Genomic DNA, 17458 nt, shown 5'->3' with positions numbered 1-17458 from the left:
GGGATGGAAAATAACCAAAGAACTGGGGGAAAGTTGGGAGGAATGGGTGTAAAAGGTTACATGCGCAGGCCCTTGGGTTTGGACAGCAGCCCAGGATTTAGGGGAGAAAGAAAAGAACTCTGGTTGTGTGATGATCACTTGTCACATGGTAGGGCAATGGAGGAAGTTGTTGGGAGTAGAGTTTAGATGGATGAAGGAACAGGTCAGGAGGAAATGGAGCCCCTTGGAAGGCTGCCTGCCAAGGAATTTTCCTGAAATATATTGTGTTTTACTACCTGAATGATGGGCCTTGGATTTGATATTGGGGGAGAGAATCATGAAAACACTGAGGGTAAGAGATTAACTTGCCCCTATCCCTTACTCTTTTATATAAGATCTCCATGATTTCTCAGTGCTCATCCCTCTATCTAGCACTCTCCTCCTGATGAACTTGTATTCATCCTTTAAGACCCAATTCTCTTAGGTTAGTTTTCTCCTTTCCTGGATGGACCCAGCTCACTATTCATTCCTCCAGCAAAGGCCTTATCATAGTTTATTTTAATGTGTTTTTTTTTAATTTACCTACTAGATTGCGCACTCAAGAAACATTTGCTGAGTAAGTGAATGAATAAATGAATGAATGAGCATTCCTATGCCGTTCTTAGGAAAAAGATTACTATCCCACCTACAAAAGGAGAAACTGAGGCTAAGAGAGCATCAGTTGCTGACTTCATATGAAGTGGGCCAGACATGGGGCTGAACCTCCTGACCCTAAGGTCAGTACTCTATCCACCAGCACATTCCCCTTGGGTCACAACTAAATAGGGGACAGAGACAAGCCCTGGGGAAAACTTCAGAGGCAGGTAGGCAAGCAATTTTGGAGACAAGGGAGAAGGAATCTAACACCAACTCAAGCTGTCAATGGCTGTTTTCCGTTGGCCATTTTACCTATCTGTAACGAGCTTTTAACTCTGGAAATGATAATGAAATATCGTAACCACACCTACTGAACATTTGATGAGCTAGACTGTGATTTCTGGAACTTAGGGTTCATGTCTGTTTTGTTTGCAGCTGTGTCCTGGCACCTAGCATACTGGCTGGCACATAACAGCTGCTCATTAAGTATTTGTTAGGAAACTGATAAGTGGAAGTTGAAATGTACACAACCATTGTCACTGTCAACTAAAGAAGCTTTTCTTCCTGTTCCCAAGATAGCTCCTCCACAGTTAATCAACTCTGGTGGCTCAGCTCTAAGCTCTGCCCTCACCCTTCACCCTCCCCACAGGTGGGTGGGACAAAACTTCCAGACCGGCCTGAGGTGGTCAGAGACAGTCAGAGGTCCAGACGCACTGCACCATGAGTGTCTCTGTGCTGAGCCCCACAAGATTCCTGGGAAGTATCTCTGGGCTCCTGCAGGTGGCCTCCCTGCTGGCTCTGGTTCTGCTGCTGCTCAAGGCAGCCCAGCTCTACCTGCTCAGGCAGTGGCTGCTCAAAGCTGTCCGGGAGTTCCCGTCCCCTCCTTCCCACTGGCTGTTGGGGCACAACCGGGAGGTAAATGGGAACGGGACAAGGGAGAGGGAGGGCAAGGAGGGCAGAGGCTCTCTGAGCGAGGTCATGGTCAGCAAGTCTATAGGACAAAGCCTTGTTGTGAGTAGCACATGGCCATGGGGGCAAAACCCAGATTACCCCCTCAGATCGTGGCTCTTCATCCCATGTGCTGGTGTTCTCAGTCTGTCAGATCCTCCTTCCTTAGGTAGGACTGCAAGCTATTTTGTCAGCCAGCCTTTGAGGACAAGGGCTGCTCCTTTCTGAATCTCCCTGCTCCAGGCTCACAGGACAGAACTTCTCCATGCTTCCCTGCCCATGTCCACTCAATTCCATCCTGTCTGCCTGGCCCTGAACTTGCCTAGGAACACAGACATCATCTCATGAATCCCTGCCTTCGGGGGTTCACAGCATGGGGGGGACAATAGACAGGAATTTAGAGAAGATATCAGGAACCAGGAAAAGAGATAAAATTGGGTGTAGGGGTCCAACAAGCTTGGTTGGCCTGAGACCATGGGTTTTTCAGGCTGGTGAGTACAGTGCTAAAACCCTGGCAAGTTACTGGCACATCTGAGCAAGAAAGCTTCCAGGATGGTCCCAGGGAAGGAGCACTGGCATCTGCAGCTCGCCATTAATGAGAATCTCTTTACCTGCCAGCTCCTATTCTCCACGCCCCTGCCCTGTGAGCTCCTTGGGGCTGAGGATATCAGCCCCCTTTCTGTGCGCTCATCCCCAGCACAGAGCCTGACACAGAGGGAGCTTGATTCAGGTGTGCGGACTGACAGAAAGGAGCAGCTGGCAGGTTGGATGACAGACAGTGCTCCCCAGCCAGCTCTGTTAGCACTAGTCCCTGGGGGGAAGGGCACAGAGCAAGGTGAGGGGGCTGCATGGACAGGGGCTCATCTGGGTGGGTGTGTGGGTTGAACAAGCCTTAGGGGGTGGAGTGCGGCAGAAACCTGAGAAGGTTTCAGAGAAGGAGGCCAAAGATTGTCAGCAGAGTGGAGCCCCAAATGGGAACTGCTCATACCAGCCACAGAGAGACAACCAAAGCCCAGTTGCTTCATGCAAATTTGCTACAAGGGACTTCCAGATGATTTGTTGATTTGGAGAAAGTGTGACTTATGTTGATGCAGTTGTCACCTTTTTAAGCAGAGATTTGACAGAAGGAACCACTCTAATCCTCCAGTGACTTTTCCATGCACTGATGGCATTAGATGGGATGTAGACTCAATAATTGGGTAATGCCATTTCCATAGCTTACATTTCATGGTGTGAATCATCTTTCTAATCCTGCTGGCCTAAGAGATACTGCAGTTACATTTTCCTTGCTTTTATAATACTGCCTGAGTTTTTCATTTATTTAATACCTCTGTAATTGACTAAGTCTGGAATTGATTGCCTCATGTTGAATCCAGATTGAAATAATCTTTCAAGCCAGATGACAAGGGACAAGGTGGGCAGTTGAGCATGTGGGGCTCCATTTTCAAGCTACTTGGGTTCATATTCCAGCTCTGCACATACTTTTATTTTATTTTATTTTATTTTATTTTATTTTATTTTATTTCATTTTATTTTATACTAGGAGCCCAGCCCACAAATTCGCATGGCGCCGCCCACCCTTGAGTTGCCTCAGGCTGGTCCCGCCTTCTCCCGCCTTCCCGCCTTCCCGCCTCCCGGCTGCCACCCCATCTCCCTGCTTCCCCACTCCTGCCTACCCACTTCCGCCCCATCTCCAGAGCAACATCTGAGGCGCTCGCAGGCAGCCTCCTGATGATAGGAGCTAATAAAGAGATGATATGCTAATGGTCCGGTCATGACGTGTTATGGTGTCCCGGCTAATTTGCATATTACCTCTTTATATGTATAGATTCCCCATCACCATTCATCCCCTCTTCCAATTCCACTCCCCACCCCCCGCAAAAAACTGTTGTTTTTTTCTACAAGTCCTTTCTCTCTTTTTTGCTCAATCCCTCCAACCCCCACTCCCCACCTCCAACAGAGCTGTTTGCCTGCTCTCTATCTAGGAGTCTGTCTCTATTTTGCTTGATAGTTCCGTTTGTTCCTTAAATTCCACATCTGCATGAAATCATAGGGTACTTGTCTTTCTCTGACTGGTTTATTTCACTTAGCATAATGCTCTGCAGGTCCATCCATTCTCTGCTACATTCTTTAAATGCCTGCTCTAAGATTTGATTTCCTCATCTGTAAGTTGGGGATGAAGATGATTATAGCACTCAAATGAGTTCCTATAATGTTAGAATTGTGCCTGGCACAGACCAAGGCCACCATTACACTCACTCTAATTTGTATGAATTTATAGTAATGTTAATGCCTATAAAGGACAAGCATGTTAAAGGTACAAAATCACTGCATTAAGTAGTGATGGAATCTCACAAGGACTATGGAAAGGGGAACTAAATCTTTGGGATGCAAATAACCCAAACTGCCCCATTCCCACCCCCAACTCTCATGTCCTCTCTCCAAACCAGGAGTACCGGCCATGCTAGCAGACCCCACATCTGAGGATGGCCTGTGTGGCCACATTATTACCTGTCCACCTATTCCCTTTGTGGAAATTTCTTTGTAGGGCATTTACCAGGGTCAACCAGGTGAGGACAACTCCAAGGCAGCACTGCCTGCATTGAGTGGCCAAAGCTTGGAGGGCACCTGGGCACTGGGTAATTGCCTACAAATCTGTTACCTCTGCCACTATGGGCATCATTCCCTCTATAAGAGTTCCTACTGGCTCTGGCCACACATGTTCAGGGACAAGTAGCATTCCCAGCGGGTTGACTGGAGAGCTGTCAGAGCAGTGGATGCCAAAATGGCCTAGATAGGAGAATGAAAATGCAGAATATAGTTTACCTCCTTTTGGTCCCCAAAAGGAAGCAATGACAGTGCCCAGCATCAGGAATTTCGGGAGGCTGACGGGCATGGACACCAAGCAATTAGAAAGAGGGCATGCTACTATGCTGAAATGGGGTCTCCCAGACCCCTGCTGTGCCAGTAGGAGGGGATCCTAGAGGATCAGGTGACATAGATGGGGTGGTAAGAGGCTCTCACTGGTCAGTCCCCACGTTGGATTAAAGGAGAAGGGCAGCCCCAATAATGTATGTGACCCGAGAGTCTTTTGAGTAGGACACTTCCCAGGTCACAGCAGGATTGTCTGCCCATCCTCACCCCCACTCGAACCCAAGCTCTATGGTAGCAGAGACTTGTGTTGTTCACTGCTGCATCTCCAGCAACTAGAATGGCAACTGACCCAAAGTAAGTGATCAATGTATAGTTATCAAATAAATGAATGAGTGAATCACTGTCGTGAAAACATTTTGGGATGTCTTCCCAGCCCACAAGCTCTGAGATCTCTTCCCCCACATGAGTGAGCCCATGGATGCCCTATTCAACCGCAGCCACAGTTGATAATGAACACTTTGGCCACATTACAATCAGATTCTGGAATAGGATTCACAGTGTCACTCAGACACAGTGTGGCAGTATTGCCTAGAAAATTGTCAGGTAAAACTCAGATAAACAGTTGGTAAGAAAATGAACGCATGCAATGGACACAGACACTGGAGCAGTGGGGGCTTGCCCGCGGTGGGAATGGTTGAGGGAGGGGTGGTCAATTGGGGGGAAAAGGAGACTTATGTAAAACTTTAGACAATAAAAAAAGAAAATGAATGCATGTATGTACAGAAAGAATGAGAGACTCAGCCCTGGCAATTCTCCAGTCCCTGGATCTACCCCTTTTGCACCCTGCTGCCTTCGGCCCCTGGGCTCTATGAAACACCCCAGGGTCCTCAGCCTTCTCTTTATCCCTTTTCTCTTTCTTACATTACCTCATGATTATATCTTTCACTTGCAACAAGAATTTTAATTAAGATTCACTCTCCTGCACATGTGCTCATTCATTCTTTCTTGCACCTCTAGATTCTTTTAAAAATAAGGCGTAATTCCTAAGAGCCATGCTCTATGCAAGCTCTAAGAACACAGAGATTACAGATATTAAAGGTAAGTTTGCCAACATGGGGCCAAGAAATTAGAACACTGTGTTGAAATAAAATAATAGAGACTCCCAGGGAGCTGTGGGAACCCTGGGGTCAACAGGCTTGGGTGTAAACGCAGCTCACCTGGGCATATCGTGTAACAGTTTCCTCATTCTTCAGTGAAACAGGATAAAGTACTAATCCATCCCCAATCATAGGTTTGCCTTGAGCATTACACAATTGTCCTACTTTGTTAGGGTTGCTTAACAAACTGGGTGGCTGAAACAACAGAAATTGAGTGTCTCACAGTTCTGGAGACTAGAAGTCCAAATCAAGATGTTGGTAGGGTTGGCTGCTTCTGAAGGCTGTGAAGGCCTCTCTCTGCTCCAGGCCTCTCTCCTTGACTAGCAAACCACGATCTTCTCCATATGGCTCTTCATATCATCTTCCCTCTATGAGTGACTGTTTCTGTCTCCAAACTTACCACTTTTTCTAAGGATAATTATATTGGATTAGGGCCCCACTCTAATGAACTAATTTTAACTAAATTACTCCTATAAAGACCCCATCTTCTAACAAACTCACATTCTGAGGTTCTGGGGATTAAGTCTTCAAGATGTCAATTTGAAAGGGACACAGTTCAACCAATAATTCTAATATAAGTTTGTGAAAAAGGCTTGTACATCACTCAGTCCATAACTGAACATTTATCGAACTTGTACTATGTGTAAGATTCTAAAGGCAGTTCTGAGTGAGGGTCCAACCAAAAGCCAGAATCTGACCTTAGACCAAGTCTTGATGAAGAGTGAGAATCCAGATCAGAAACTGGCTCATCAGATACAGTTCCAAGCTCCTAATAACTGCTGATGGATCCTGAATTTTCCCTGTGGCCATTCTACCCTTCACCACCACTCCAAAATCCAGACCTAAAGAGAAAGGTTTTATTGATTTGTCTTTCCCTTGCTTATAGTTCCAAACGGACCAGGAGCTACAACAGTTTCAGAAATGGGTAGAGAAATTCCCATGTGCCTGTCCTCGCTGGCTATGGGGGAGCAGGGTCAGCCTCATGGTTTATGACCCTGACTACATGAAGGTGGTCCTGGGAAGATCAGGTGAGACGAAACCTGAATTGCAGCTGGAGCAGCTCTTTCCTCTTGGGCACATGTTATTTGGGTTGTGGAATTCCAGAATAGTTTGCAGTTCTTCCCTCATTACCTGAACCCTCTACCAACTACCCTGCCAGCCCTCAAGCCAGCTTAAGGCCAATAATACCTCTCTAAACCAGGGGTCCTCAAACTACGGCCCGCGGGCCACATGGAAATACGAATATTGTATATGTTCCCTTTTTGTTTTTTTACTTCAAAATAAGGTATGTGCAGTGTGCATAGGAATTTGTTCATAGTTGTTTTTTTAAACTATAGTCCGGCCCTCCAACGGTCTGAGGGACAGTGAACTGGCCCCCTGTTTAAAAAGTTTGAGGACCCCTGGTCTAAACTGAATGCTTAAACAACTATGTGAGGCCAATTTTTTCTTCTCTCTCTCTCCCTCCCTCCCTTCCTCTCCCTCTCTTAGATTGAGATGATCTGTTATGTAAATTTGACCAGATCTGAAAAACAATTTGTTTTCAGTCCTGACTTAGGTTGGGCACCTTTAAGTGTTGCCTTTTCTGAGGCATGGGACGACTAGGATTCCACAAATGGTAGGAAGACCACAGACTGCTGTGTTTTCTCTGGCACTGAGGATAGAGCCTATATTTCTGGCACAGTCACCATCCTAGTCCTATTGGTGTTCTGCTGCTGGGACACTGAGTCTGCCTTCCTGAGCCCACAGTGACTGTTAGGACAGAGAGACTTGGGAATAGGAGGCATGTGGGAGGTCATTTGAGACAAATTGTCAGCTGACAATGATTAGGAAGTGATGGCAGCCCGTGGTCTGGGCCACAGCCCACCTGGGGACTGCCTGCCTTGTTTGGTTCCTTCCAGGTTCCTCCATTGCCCTACCTTTCCTTTCAGACCCAAAGAATCATGGTTCATACAGATTTCTGGCTCCCTGGATTGGTAAGTATGTGTAATCAGGACTGCTGTTCTCCTGCCAGGTAGACTTACCAAGAGCTATCTCTTTGGCTCACAAAGGACAACAGATAACCAGCACTATATCACCACCCTCATCTCTGAATCAAGCCTGATTTCTCTTCTAATAAAACCTTTATTTATCCCGGGTGGTGGCAAGAGCCCCCCTCAAACTCAGCTTCTTCCCGTGCTCTCCAATGTTTTCAGGGTAATATTCATTTACTAGTGGCCCAGTGCATAGAATTCATGCATGGGGGGGGGGGGGTGCCTCAGCCTGGCCTGCACCCTCTCCAATCTGGGACCCCTCAGGGGATGTCCAACTGCTGGTTTAGGCCTGATCCCTGTCTAAACCAGCAGTAGGACATCCCTCTCACAAACCAGGACCGCTGGCTCCTAACCACTCTTCTGCCTGCTTGCCTGATTGCCCCTAACCACTCTGCATGCTGGCCTGCTTGCCCCCATCTGCCCCCCATTGCCAGCCTGATTGACCCCAACTTCCTCCCACGCCCCCCCCACCCCCCCGGCAGCATACTCACTCCTAACTGCCTCTGCCTTGGCCCCTCCACCATGGCTTTGTCCAGAAGGAGGTCTGGAAGGTCTCCTGGAAGGTATCCTAGTCTAATTAGCATATTACCCTTTTATTAGTATAGATGATCTTCTATGACCTGCCTACTCTACTTCAGCCTTTATCTCACAGTTGTCATGATGACCTCCTATTACCTGCCATTTTAGGAAATTCATCTTCCTGGAATGTACTGGCCCAGTGGTTCCCAAACTTATTTGGCCTACCGCCCCTTTCCAGAAAAAATATTACTCAGCGCCCCCTGGAAATTAATTTTTTTAAAATTTTAATAGCAATTAAACAGAAAGATATATGTATTAATGTTTCTACCTTTTTTGTAAAATATAGTAAAGAAAGGTGTAAATTAGAAACATTGAAGTTTGAAATTATGAAACTATTTATTGAACTCAGAATAGAAAGGTAATACAAAAAAAGTTAAAACAAATGCACCAGTGGCCATCACCACCCCCCTGGATCGCTGCAGCGCCCACCAGGGGGCGGTAGCGCCCACTTTGGGAATCACTGTACTGGCCTTTCCTGCCTTTGCCCATCATTTGCTTTCTTCTGACACCCTTGGTTCCTCCCAAATTGTCCCAAATCATCCTTCTGATTCCATCTCCCCGCCGCCCCCCCGCCACACACACACCTTTCTGTGGTCCAGGATATGGTTTGCTCCTGCTGAATGGGCAGACCTGGTTCCAACACCGGCGGATGCTGACCCCAGCCTTCCACTATGACATCCTGAAGCCCTACGTAGGGCTCATGGCTGACTCTGTCCGAGTGATGCTGGTAAGTCCACCCCTCTCTCACCTGCTCACACCCACTTGGATATGAGTGTCCACAAGGATATGAGTGTCCTTCAGACATCCATCACACACAACCAGCTAGAATAACATGCTCATATCACATAATGTGACAGAGCTTCCCAAAGTGGATGGGACAGGAGGTACCTGGGCACCAGCTTGGATCCACACTACTTTGGTCATTGCCAAGAGAAAGCAGAACCATGGTAGAAACAGGGTCTGCCCACCTGTTTGTTTGGTTATTGTTAATCTGCACCCAAGTGTATTTTTTCCATTGAATTTTAGAGAGAGTGGAAGGGAGGGCAGGGGAGAGAGAAAGAGCGAAACATTGATTTGAGAGACACATTGATAGGTTGCCTCCCCCATGCACCCCAACTAGAGCCTGGGATGGAACCTGCAACCCAGGTACATGCCCTTCACCAGGAATCGATCCTGCAACCCTTCGGTGCATGGGTCGACCACTGAGAATACTGGCCATGGCACTTTACAGTCTTAATATACTACAGTGCCTCTGTTCTGGAAAGTAAGGTATCTGGAGAGACCAGAGAGCAGAGATGCCCTGGGGGAGTAGAATAGGTTTAATGTCCACCTCCGACCACAGGACAAATGGGAGGAGCTCATCAGCCAGGACTCTCACCTGGAGATCTCTGAACACATCTCCTTGATGACCCTGGATACCATCATGAAGTGCGCCTTCAGCCAGAAGGGCAGCGTCCAGACAGACAGGTCAGTGATAATCCTTCAGCTACAGGGTTTTTATTTTTATGAAAAAGCAAGAGTTTGTTAAGAGCTCCTGACCACGGACAAATTCCAGTCCAGATCAAAGCTCGACTCAGCCACAGATCTCTAATACCTGGCACAGGTTGCTCACAACAATTATATAAGACTGCGAGTCTCAAGGGCTGTAAGAGCAATGAATGCCTCAGTGCCACCTGTATCCACTGTTTGGGGAAACTCCCACCTAGAGCCCCACTTCACCTCCAGGTCAGAGGCCTCCTAGTACCCTAGTCTGTTCTGTATCTCCTCTCTGCAGCAAATCCCAGTCCTACATCCAGGCCATTAGGGATGTGAAAACTCTCTTTATTTCTCGAGTGAGGAATTTCTTCTACCAGAACGACATCATCTACTGGCTGACTCCTGATGGCCGCTGGAACCAGCGGGCCTGCCAGCTCGCCCACCAACACACAGGTTGGACTCCACCTCCTGGGCTTCTCCCCTCCTTCATCACGCACATCTCAAAGGCACTGACCTTCAGGAAGAGTCTGATCCCTGCTGACCTTAGGGAACAAGATGTCAGGGTGCAAGGGACGGTGTGAGAGTTTGTATGTCTCACCACATCGGTGATGTCACCCCCTCCAAGCAGCATTCAAGCAGAGCCTACCCCATGGGTGTGCTATTAAAGGAAAGCCTGACTTGGAATCAGAATGTGCTAGATCTCACACCCCTCATGTGCACACTCACTCCCACACTCATCCTGATTCACTAGCACCCCTATTGGAGCAGGGTGGGGAGCAGATGGGGTAACTATGGGTTTCTCTTTCTGGGCATTCTGCTCTCAACTCTTCCTTGGAACCACTGTTCCGGGACAGACAGAGTGATCAAGCTGAGGAAGGCACACCTACAGGAGGAGGAAGAGCTGGAGAAGGTCAGGAGAAAAAGGAACTTGGATTTCCTGGACATCCTCCTCTTTGCCAGAGTGAGTGTCTGTAGAAGGGACCTGAGGCTTTGCCCAGAAGCAAAGAGGACATGGGCAAGCTGTGCACTCTTGTCTGCCTTTCCCAGATGAAGAATGAGAGTAACTTGTCTGACAAGGACCTCCGTGCTGAAGTGGACACATTCATGTTTGAGGGACATGACACCACAGCCAGTGGCATCTCCTGGATCCTCTATGCTCTGGCTACTCACCCTGAGCATCAACAGAGGTGCCGCAAGGAGATCCAGAGCCTCCTGGGGGATGGTGCCTCCATCACCTGGTGAGTGCTCAGGAGATGGGAGATCCCTGCCCACTCAGCTAGACAAGAAGCCCTGGTCTGCCTGGGCTCTGCCTGCCCTCAGATTGGGCTTCATTCATTCCAGGGATCACCTGGATCAGATGCCCTACACCACCATGTGCATCAAGGAGGCACTGCGACTCTATCCACCTGTACCAGCTGTTGGCAGAGAGCTCAGCAAGCCCATCACCTTCCCTGATGGACGCTCCTTACCCAGAGGTCTGGACTTCACCACAGTCACTAACCTAGGAATTCTGCCATAACCCGTGGCAGATCAGACCCACATATCCTAGAACAGTTCTGAACCTCTCTGGTCTAGTTTCTTCATCATTAATTGGATGCTTACTATATAGTTTAGATGAAGAATGTAAAGTGCTTGGCACTGAGTTGGACCATAGCAAAAGTTCAATAAGTTAGTTCTTCTTCCAACTCAGAGAGAATAAATCATTTCAGTACATTCACCAAAATAGACATCTCACATGAATAGAATCCTAAGCTTCTATCATTCTCCAGGACTAACAGTCCATCACATGTAGAATCCATGGTTTTATCCTGCTACAGTAATTCCATTTGATGGCACTGATGCTCTATGATTCTAACACTCCATGTTCCCATTCCAATGCCAGATTACAAGACTCTAGGGGCAATTCTGTCTGCATGGTCACATCTATTTTAAAATCCTCCATATCTGAGGTAATGTATGCATAACCCCTCTTTGACAAATGCAAAAAACTGTATAAATGGCAGCTAATATAATACTGACTCGGTCCATGGAATCTTTCTCACCAGGAAATGTTGGACTCTGTTGTGGCTTTCGGAATTTCACTCTAATCTAATTCTCTCAGGGGTAGGTGTAGATGTGGTTTCTTTCTTATGGGATCTAGGCAAATGAGGGAGATCAGAAAATCCACTGTCATAAGGCCTATGGTGCAGTCCCTAAGGAGCCCTCAGGTTGATATCAGAGAGCAGCTGATGACCAGATCTGAGAATGCTGCCATGGTTGGAGGCCACTCTTCAGTTCACCTTTGGTGGTCTGTATCCCAACCCTGCCACATCCTAGCTGTGTGATCATAGGCAGGTTGCTCGGCCTCTCAGAAGCTCAGGTGTCTCATCTGAACCACAGAAATATATATTAGCACCCTCCTTGGAGGGTTGTGGTGAGGATAAATGAGTTAAAGCATAATCCCCAAGGGACTCGTGGATGGCACTTGATAAATGTGAGTTTTACCTTGAATTGCTCCAAAAGTAGGACTTCACTTCTTTCTTCCTCCTCACTCCTGGGTCATGGTTATAGACTCGTAATGTGCACATGTGCTTTGCCATGTTCACCCCACCTCTATTGCAATAGGATCAATCCACTCGGAGTGACTCTCATTGTGGCTCCCAAGTTTTTGTGCATGCACCTGCTCCCTGCTGGCATGTGTATAATCAGTCTTCTCTCCTCCCTGCCCAACAGGAATCCATGTCTCACTTAACTTTTATGCACTTCACCATAATCCGAAGGTGTGGCCTAACCCAGAGGTATGGTGGCTGTGGGAGGGAGGATGGGCTGTGGGAGGGAGGATGAGCTGATCTCTCTAGACAACACCTCCTCCTGTGCCCTCATGGATTGGAAGGAGGGCCTTGACCCTACCTGTCCTGGCCCTACTGCTCTCTCTGCAGGTGTTTGACCCTTCCCGTTTTGCACCGGGTTCTGATTCACACAGCCATGCTTTCCTGCCCTTCTCAGGAGGATCAAGGTGAGGCATCCTGTACTTGGGTGGTGAGCATCACTGGGGGCATACCTTGATGATTGTGACGTACACTTATATGGTGTCTGCTGTTATGTCCTTGTATATTGTTGTGTTGAGAAGAGGCGTTTTTCTATACGTACAAAAGAAAGGTGGCATTTCAGGGCAGGGCACAAACACTTGATCCACTGATTTTCTCTGAAAAGCAATTGATTGTCATGTTTTTTTTGCTTTTTGCCAACATTGGACTGTGTAGACAGTACAACTATGGTATATAAATCCCACTTTATATATAGAATTTTGCCTAGTGTAAATGTCATGGCTATGTGAATGTTAATATGAAGTCCAACTTTTGTGGGGAGACTGCAAAAATAAAGAGGCACATATTGCTCCAAAACTCCTCAAATGACTACTTTCCCAATGGCCTACCACAATTCAGTGTCAGTCATTGTTTTAAAGTTCAGTGATTCTAGCGATTTTCTCACTTCAGGAATATGACTTCTCAGAGTTAAAGTTTTTTATACAAATTAAACTTCAGAATGCTTTTCTCAATTATCAGTAATATTAAAAAGAGGTATGTTTTTTCTCTTCCCACAGTCCAGTCCAGGAACTGCCTTTTCTACTTCATTGATCTGTCACTCACTGTATCTGTGACATTTGCATGTGTTTGGATTTCTAGCACCTTCCTTGTCCTAACTGCTCAAACCCTAATCATGAAAGGCCTACTAGCCATTTGAAGAGAGTTTCACTCCAATGTGTGACTCTCCAATTTTGCAGACTATCCTACAAAAGCTTGAGTGTACATTGATATTCACGTACCAGGTAAATGTGACTAATATATTGATATTCACATCAGCATGGCTTGTATATTAATACGCACAAAAGCATGAATACTTTTCCAGGAGACAAAATTCTTCATATAAAGTGGGTTTTATATAGCAAAGTTCCAAAGTTTACACAGTCCAACCTTGGCAAAAAATCTTAAAAAGAAGGACAATCACTGCTTTGAGAGAAAACCCACTACTTTGCATATGACACACAGCATTTGAAAGGCTCCTGGTGTGTAAAATATAAGGCCTACCTGAAACAACTGAAATCAAGTTGGATGAGTGTACTCCAGAATGCCTGCTGTTTGAAAATCTGCAAAGGCTACAGAAGCCCCCCTGTAAAATAGTCACTTCCACAAACTTTGTAATTGATTACTAAAAATAAGCTTTTTCTGCCCTAGCTGCTTTGGCTCAGTAGTTAGAACATTGGCCCAGGGACTGAAGGGTCACAGCTTTGATTCTGGTCAAGGGCACATACCTTGGGTGCAGGCAATCCACGGCTACAATTGGGGTGCGTAAGGGAGGCAACCAGTCATTGTGTCTCTCTCACATCGATGTTTCTCTCTGTGTGTCTCTCCCATTCCCTTCCTTCCACTCTTTCAGAAAAAATCAATGGGGAAAAAACACTCGGGTGAGGTTTAACAAAACCAAAAAAAAGGGGGGGGGGAAACAAGCTTTTTCTGAATCCTTAAGTCTATGAATTCTTCAGATGGGAATCAACTTTCACAGAACACAATTTTACAAAGTTTTCTTCCAGAGATTGATTGGCTGTACCATTTGGTTTCTCCCAGGATTGAGTCCTTCCTCATAGACCTTGGCTTGAAGTCATGTGCCTGCCACTAGAGGGCAGGAGAGCACTAGGCAGCTCAATCCCTAGCTCAGAACTCAGGTTTACTTTTTTTTCTTTTTCCAATGTTTACTTTTTCAATTCAATTGACTTCATTCCAATATAAACGTATTTCTTAAGCCTGTGTCTGTGTGCCAAGTCCTGTGCTAGGAGATGGGAAAGATACTGTCCCAGCCTCCAGGAGTTCACAGTCAAGAAACAAATACCTCTACTCATGACACAATATTCATTCATCATTTCACTCGCTCATTCTGAGCACACTGTTGAATGTTCCATGTTCCTTGCACTGTCCAGGGCATGGGATGGTGAGGTATTCTTAAATAAAAGACTAATGCTGCTTTGGGGGTCCTGGGAGGAAGGGGTACCGCTAGCAGGGGGGGTGAGCATGGCATGTCATGGGGATCAGACGTGAACATGTGACAGGCAGAGGTACAGGGAGGGCATTCTCTGTGATCTCAACAGCATGAGCTGAGTTAGGAAGTGGAGCTGGACAGGTAAGAGGTGAGTAAGGCAACAACCCATGGAGGGCTTTGATGCCAGCTGAGGCATTGGACATGTCCTACCTGTGATTGGGGTCCTAGAAGGAGTTGAGTTGGGCAACAGCTTCAGTGAAGAGTTAGAGGAGGCAGAGAGACAGAAAAGTCCAGGTGAGGAGACTGATGGATGCCAAGGAAAGACATTTCTGTAGTAGAATAGGAAGGCTACAGAAGCTGGTTGACTGAGGGGATGAGGGAGAGGCAGGAGTCTGGACTATTCATTGGGAGGCAGGTGGTGCAACTGGGTGAAGCTCACTAATCCCTGATTGTTCCAGGAAACTCCCCTGTTGCATTTCTGATTTCTTTACAGTGATCACATATCTCCTTCTCTTTAAGGATCAATGCCCCAGTGTGTGCCCCTAGAAAGTGGGGAACTAAGTGTGGTGACCACCTTACTCCATGTCATGCCTTGACCTGGCCTCAACATTGTGAAACCAGAAACTGCTTGTGGAAGGAGTGACCAAATTAATAATTAACTTTGTAGTGATTCACTTGACTTGACTTGGTTGCTTAAGGCGCTGACCATCCCCTAACAGGATTTCATGCCTGCTGAGAACAGAAGTAGGAGTTAGGAGCTACTTCTGGAAGAGAGATAGGTTTTGTCAAAGTTCAGGGGCAGAATGTGAGGCAAGGCTTGTGGGGTAGAAGTGCATGACCTAAAAGGAAGGGGATCGGATTGACTTACATCAGAACACCCTGTTCCTGGCAAGGGCTCAGTGACAAATGCCTGCCCAGCTGAAAACAGGATTTGATACCGTTTTTCATGTTGTTTTCCTCATATTGTCATCTTGGCCCAGAAACTGCATTGGGAAGCATTTCGCCATGAAGGAGCTGAAGGTGGCCGTAGCCTTGACCCTGCTTCGCTTTGAGCTGGCGGCAGATCCTCTCCAAGTTCCCATCCCCCTCCCAAAGATCGTCTTGGATTCCAAGAATGGGATCCACCTGAAGCTCAGAAAGCTCCTCTAGTCCTTGTTGGGACAAGGGCAAGCTCTGAGGAAATCCTTCCTGCCCTTCCCTGTCTATCTCCCCAATTCCTGCTTTCCATCTGCACACCTGCCCTTCCACCTGATGTCCTCCTTTCCGTCCTCTGCCTGTCTGCCCCTTTCTCTGTACTTTTCACTTTCTGCCTGCTTGTGCTTCTCTGTATTAGTCTCCTTTAGCTGCTATAATAATTTACCACAGCCTCAGTGACTTAGAACACCACAAATTTCTTCTCTTAGGGTTCTGGAGTCAGAAGTCTGACATGGGTTTCACTGGACCACAACCCAGGTGTGGGCAAGGCCACCCAACCTCCAGGGCTCTAGGAGAGATCCTCTGTCTTTGTCTTTCCAGCATCTAGAGCTGCATTATTACTTCTTTGGCTCCTGGAGTCATCTTGCATATTCAAATCCAGCAGCATCTTCAAATGTCTCCTTGCTTCTGTCTTCACATTGCCTTCTCTTTTGTGAGGACATGTGTGATTACATGGGCCACACAGATGAAACAGGATATAGTCACACCTGGCAGGGAATAGACTGTGGATATCTTGGGAGCCATTCTTGAGCCTAATTGGTCCCTATGTGACTACCATCAGTTTGTGTTCCTGGTGGCCTTCTATGTGTTTCCTACCCATTTGTCATCTCCACACCCTCTCCTTCTTTCTTCCTCCCTGGAAAAAATTTTACAATGTCAATAAGAAGTGTCTGTCTTTTCTTTATCTCCTTTGTCTTCCCCTTCCTGCCACATTTGGTGACTACATGGTTGATGGTCCCCTGACTCTGGGCTCTCTATTCCCTTTTTTATTCCTCCATCAGCCTCTCAACCCAAGCCTGTTCTCTTGCTGGTTCTGAACATAAGTCCTCCTCCTATCCAACCCCATGCCATTCCTAAGTCAGGGTCCTGAATGCCATAGACCAGCAGTTCTCAACCTGTGGGTCGCGACCCCTTTGGGGGACAAATGACCCTTTCACAGGGGTCGCCTAAGACCATCAGAAAATACATATATAATTACATATTGTTTTGTGATTAATCACTATGCTTTAATTATGTTCAATTTGTAACAATGAAATTGGGGGTCACCACGACATGAGGAACTGTATTAAAGGGTCGCGGCATTAGGAAGGTTGAGAACCACTGCCATAGACAGACCTCCCGGCACACCTCCTGTTGCAGTAGGATGCCTAATTCTGCCTCCCTGAAGGCCTTCTCCTCCAACAAGGCTCTCCCTCCCAGTCCCATGGCCTCCCAGGTCACTGCTCTAACAAGGGGCAGAGTGGACAAACAGTGTTTGACTGAGATATAGAGCAGGGAAGTGAGCTGAGAGCATCCTGTACAGGACTTTTGGCAGGTCCCTGGAAATCAGGTGGTGCAGAAGGATTTAGTGGCCATGCTAAGAGTGCACAGGACAATGGGAACTTGTAATTCTGGGTGGTCAGCCATGTCAAATGCTCTAACCACAGAATTTCACAGGAGTCAGGGAAGGGACCAAGAATGATCTTCCTGCTTCAGACAATGGGACAAACCCAGGCTGAGTTCATGCTCTCATGCACATCTGCATGACACACACGTAGAGACACTCCTGTGCATCCACACCCATGTGTGCCC

The 17458-nt window shown here is 47.0% G+C and overlaps 1 protein-coding gene across 4 annotated transcripts; it reads left to right on the top strand.

Moving 5' to 3' along the window:
- Window positions 1–206: 206 nt before the first annotated feature.
- On the top strand, window positions 207–16550 carry LOC102262344 (cytochrome P450 4A11-like). 4 transcript variants are annotated; one of them, XM_014536494.1, is made up of 12 exons: window positions 207–331; window positions 6481–6622; window positions 7493–7567; window positions 8803–8930; window positions 9546–9670; window positions 9978–10132; window positions 10534–10640; window positions 10727–10917; window positions 11021–11154; window positions 12392–12456; window positions 12598–12674; window positions 15673–16550. In XM_014536494.1, the coding sequence occupies exons 1-12, from the start codon at window positions 317–319 to the stop codon at window positions 15839–15841; spliced, it is 1383 nt and encodes a 460-aa protein (XP_014391980.1). In that variant the 5' UTR covers window positions 207–316; the 3' UTR covers window positions 15842–16550. The 4 variants fall into 4 exon arrangements, with proteins under 4 accessions (XP_014391980.1, XP_014391977.1, XP_014391978.1 ...); XM_014536491.1 differs by lacking the exon at window positions 207–331 and adding an exon at window positions 1258–1530; XM_014536492.1 differs by lacking the exon at window positions 207–331 and adding an exon at window positions 1261–1530 and having other exon boundaries at window positions 7523–7567.
- Window positions 16551–17458: the final 908 nt, after the last annotated feature.

This window comes from Myotis brandtii, unplaced genomic scaffold (genome assembly GCF_000412655.1).
Source record: "Myotis brandtii unplaced genomic scaffold, ASM41265v1 scaffold1631, whole genome shotgun sequence".
NCBI classification, from domain to species: Eukaryota; Metazoa; Chordata; class Mammalia; order Chiroptera; family Vespertilionidae; genus Myotis; species Myotis brandtii.
Note: the sequence above shows the minus strand (reverse complement) of the source record. Positions and strands in the feature narration are given on the sequence as shown.

Coding starts and splice junctions, on each gene's coding strand:
- LOC102262344 (XM_014536491.1), top strand. CDS start 1,336: ATGAGTGTCTCTGTGCTGAGCCCCACAAGATTCCTGGGAAGTATCTCT. Junction 1,531..6,480: donor TGTTGGGGCACAACCGGGAG/GTAAATGGGAAC, acceptor CCTTGCTTATAG/TTCCAAACGGACCAGGAGCT. Junction 9,671..9,977: donor GGCAGCGTCCAGACAGACAG/GTCAGTGATAAT, acceptor TCCTCTCTGCAG/CAAATCCCAGTCCTACATCC.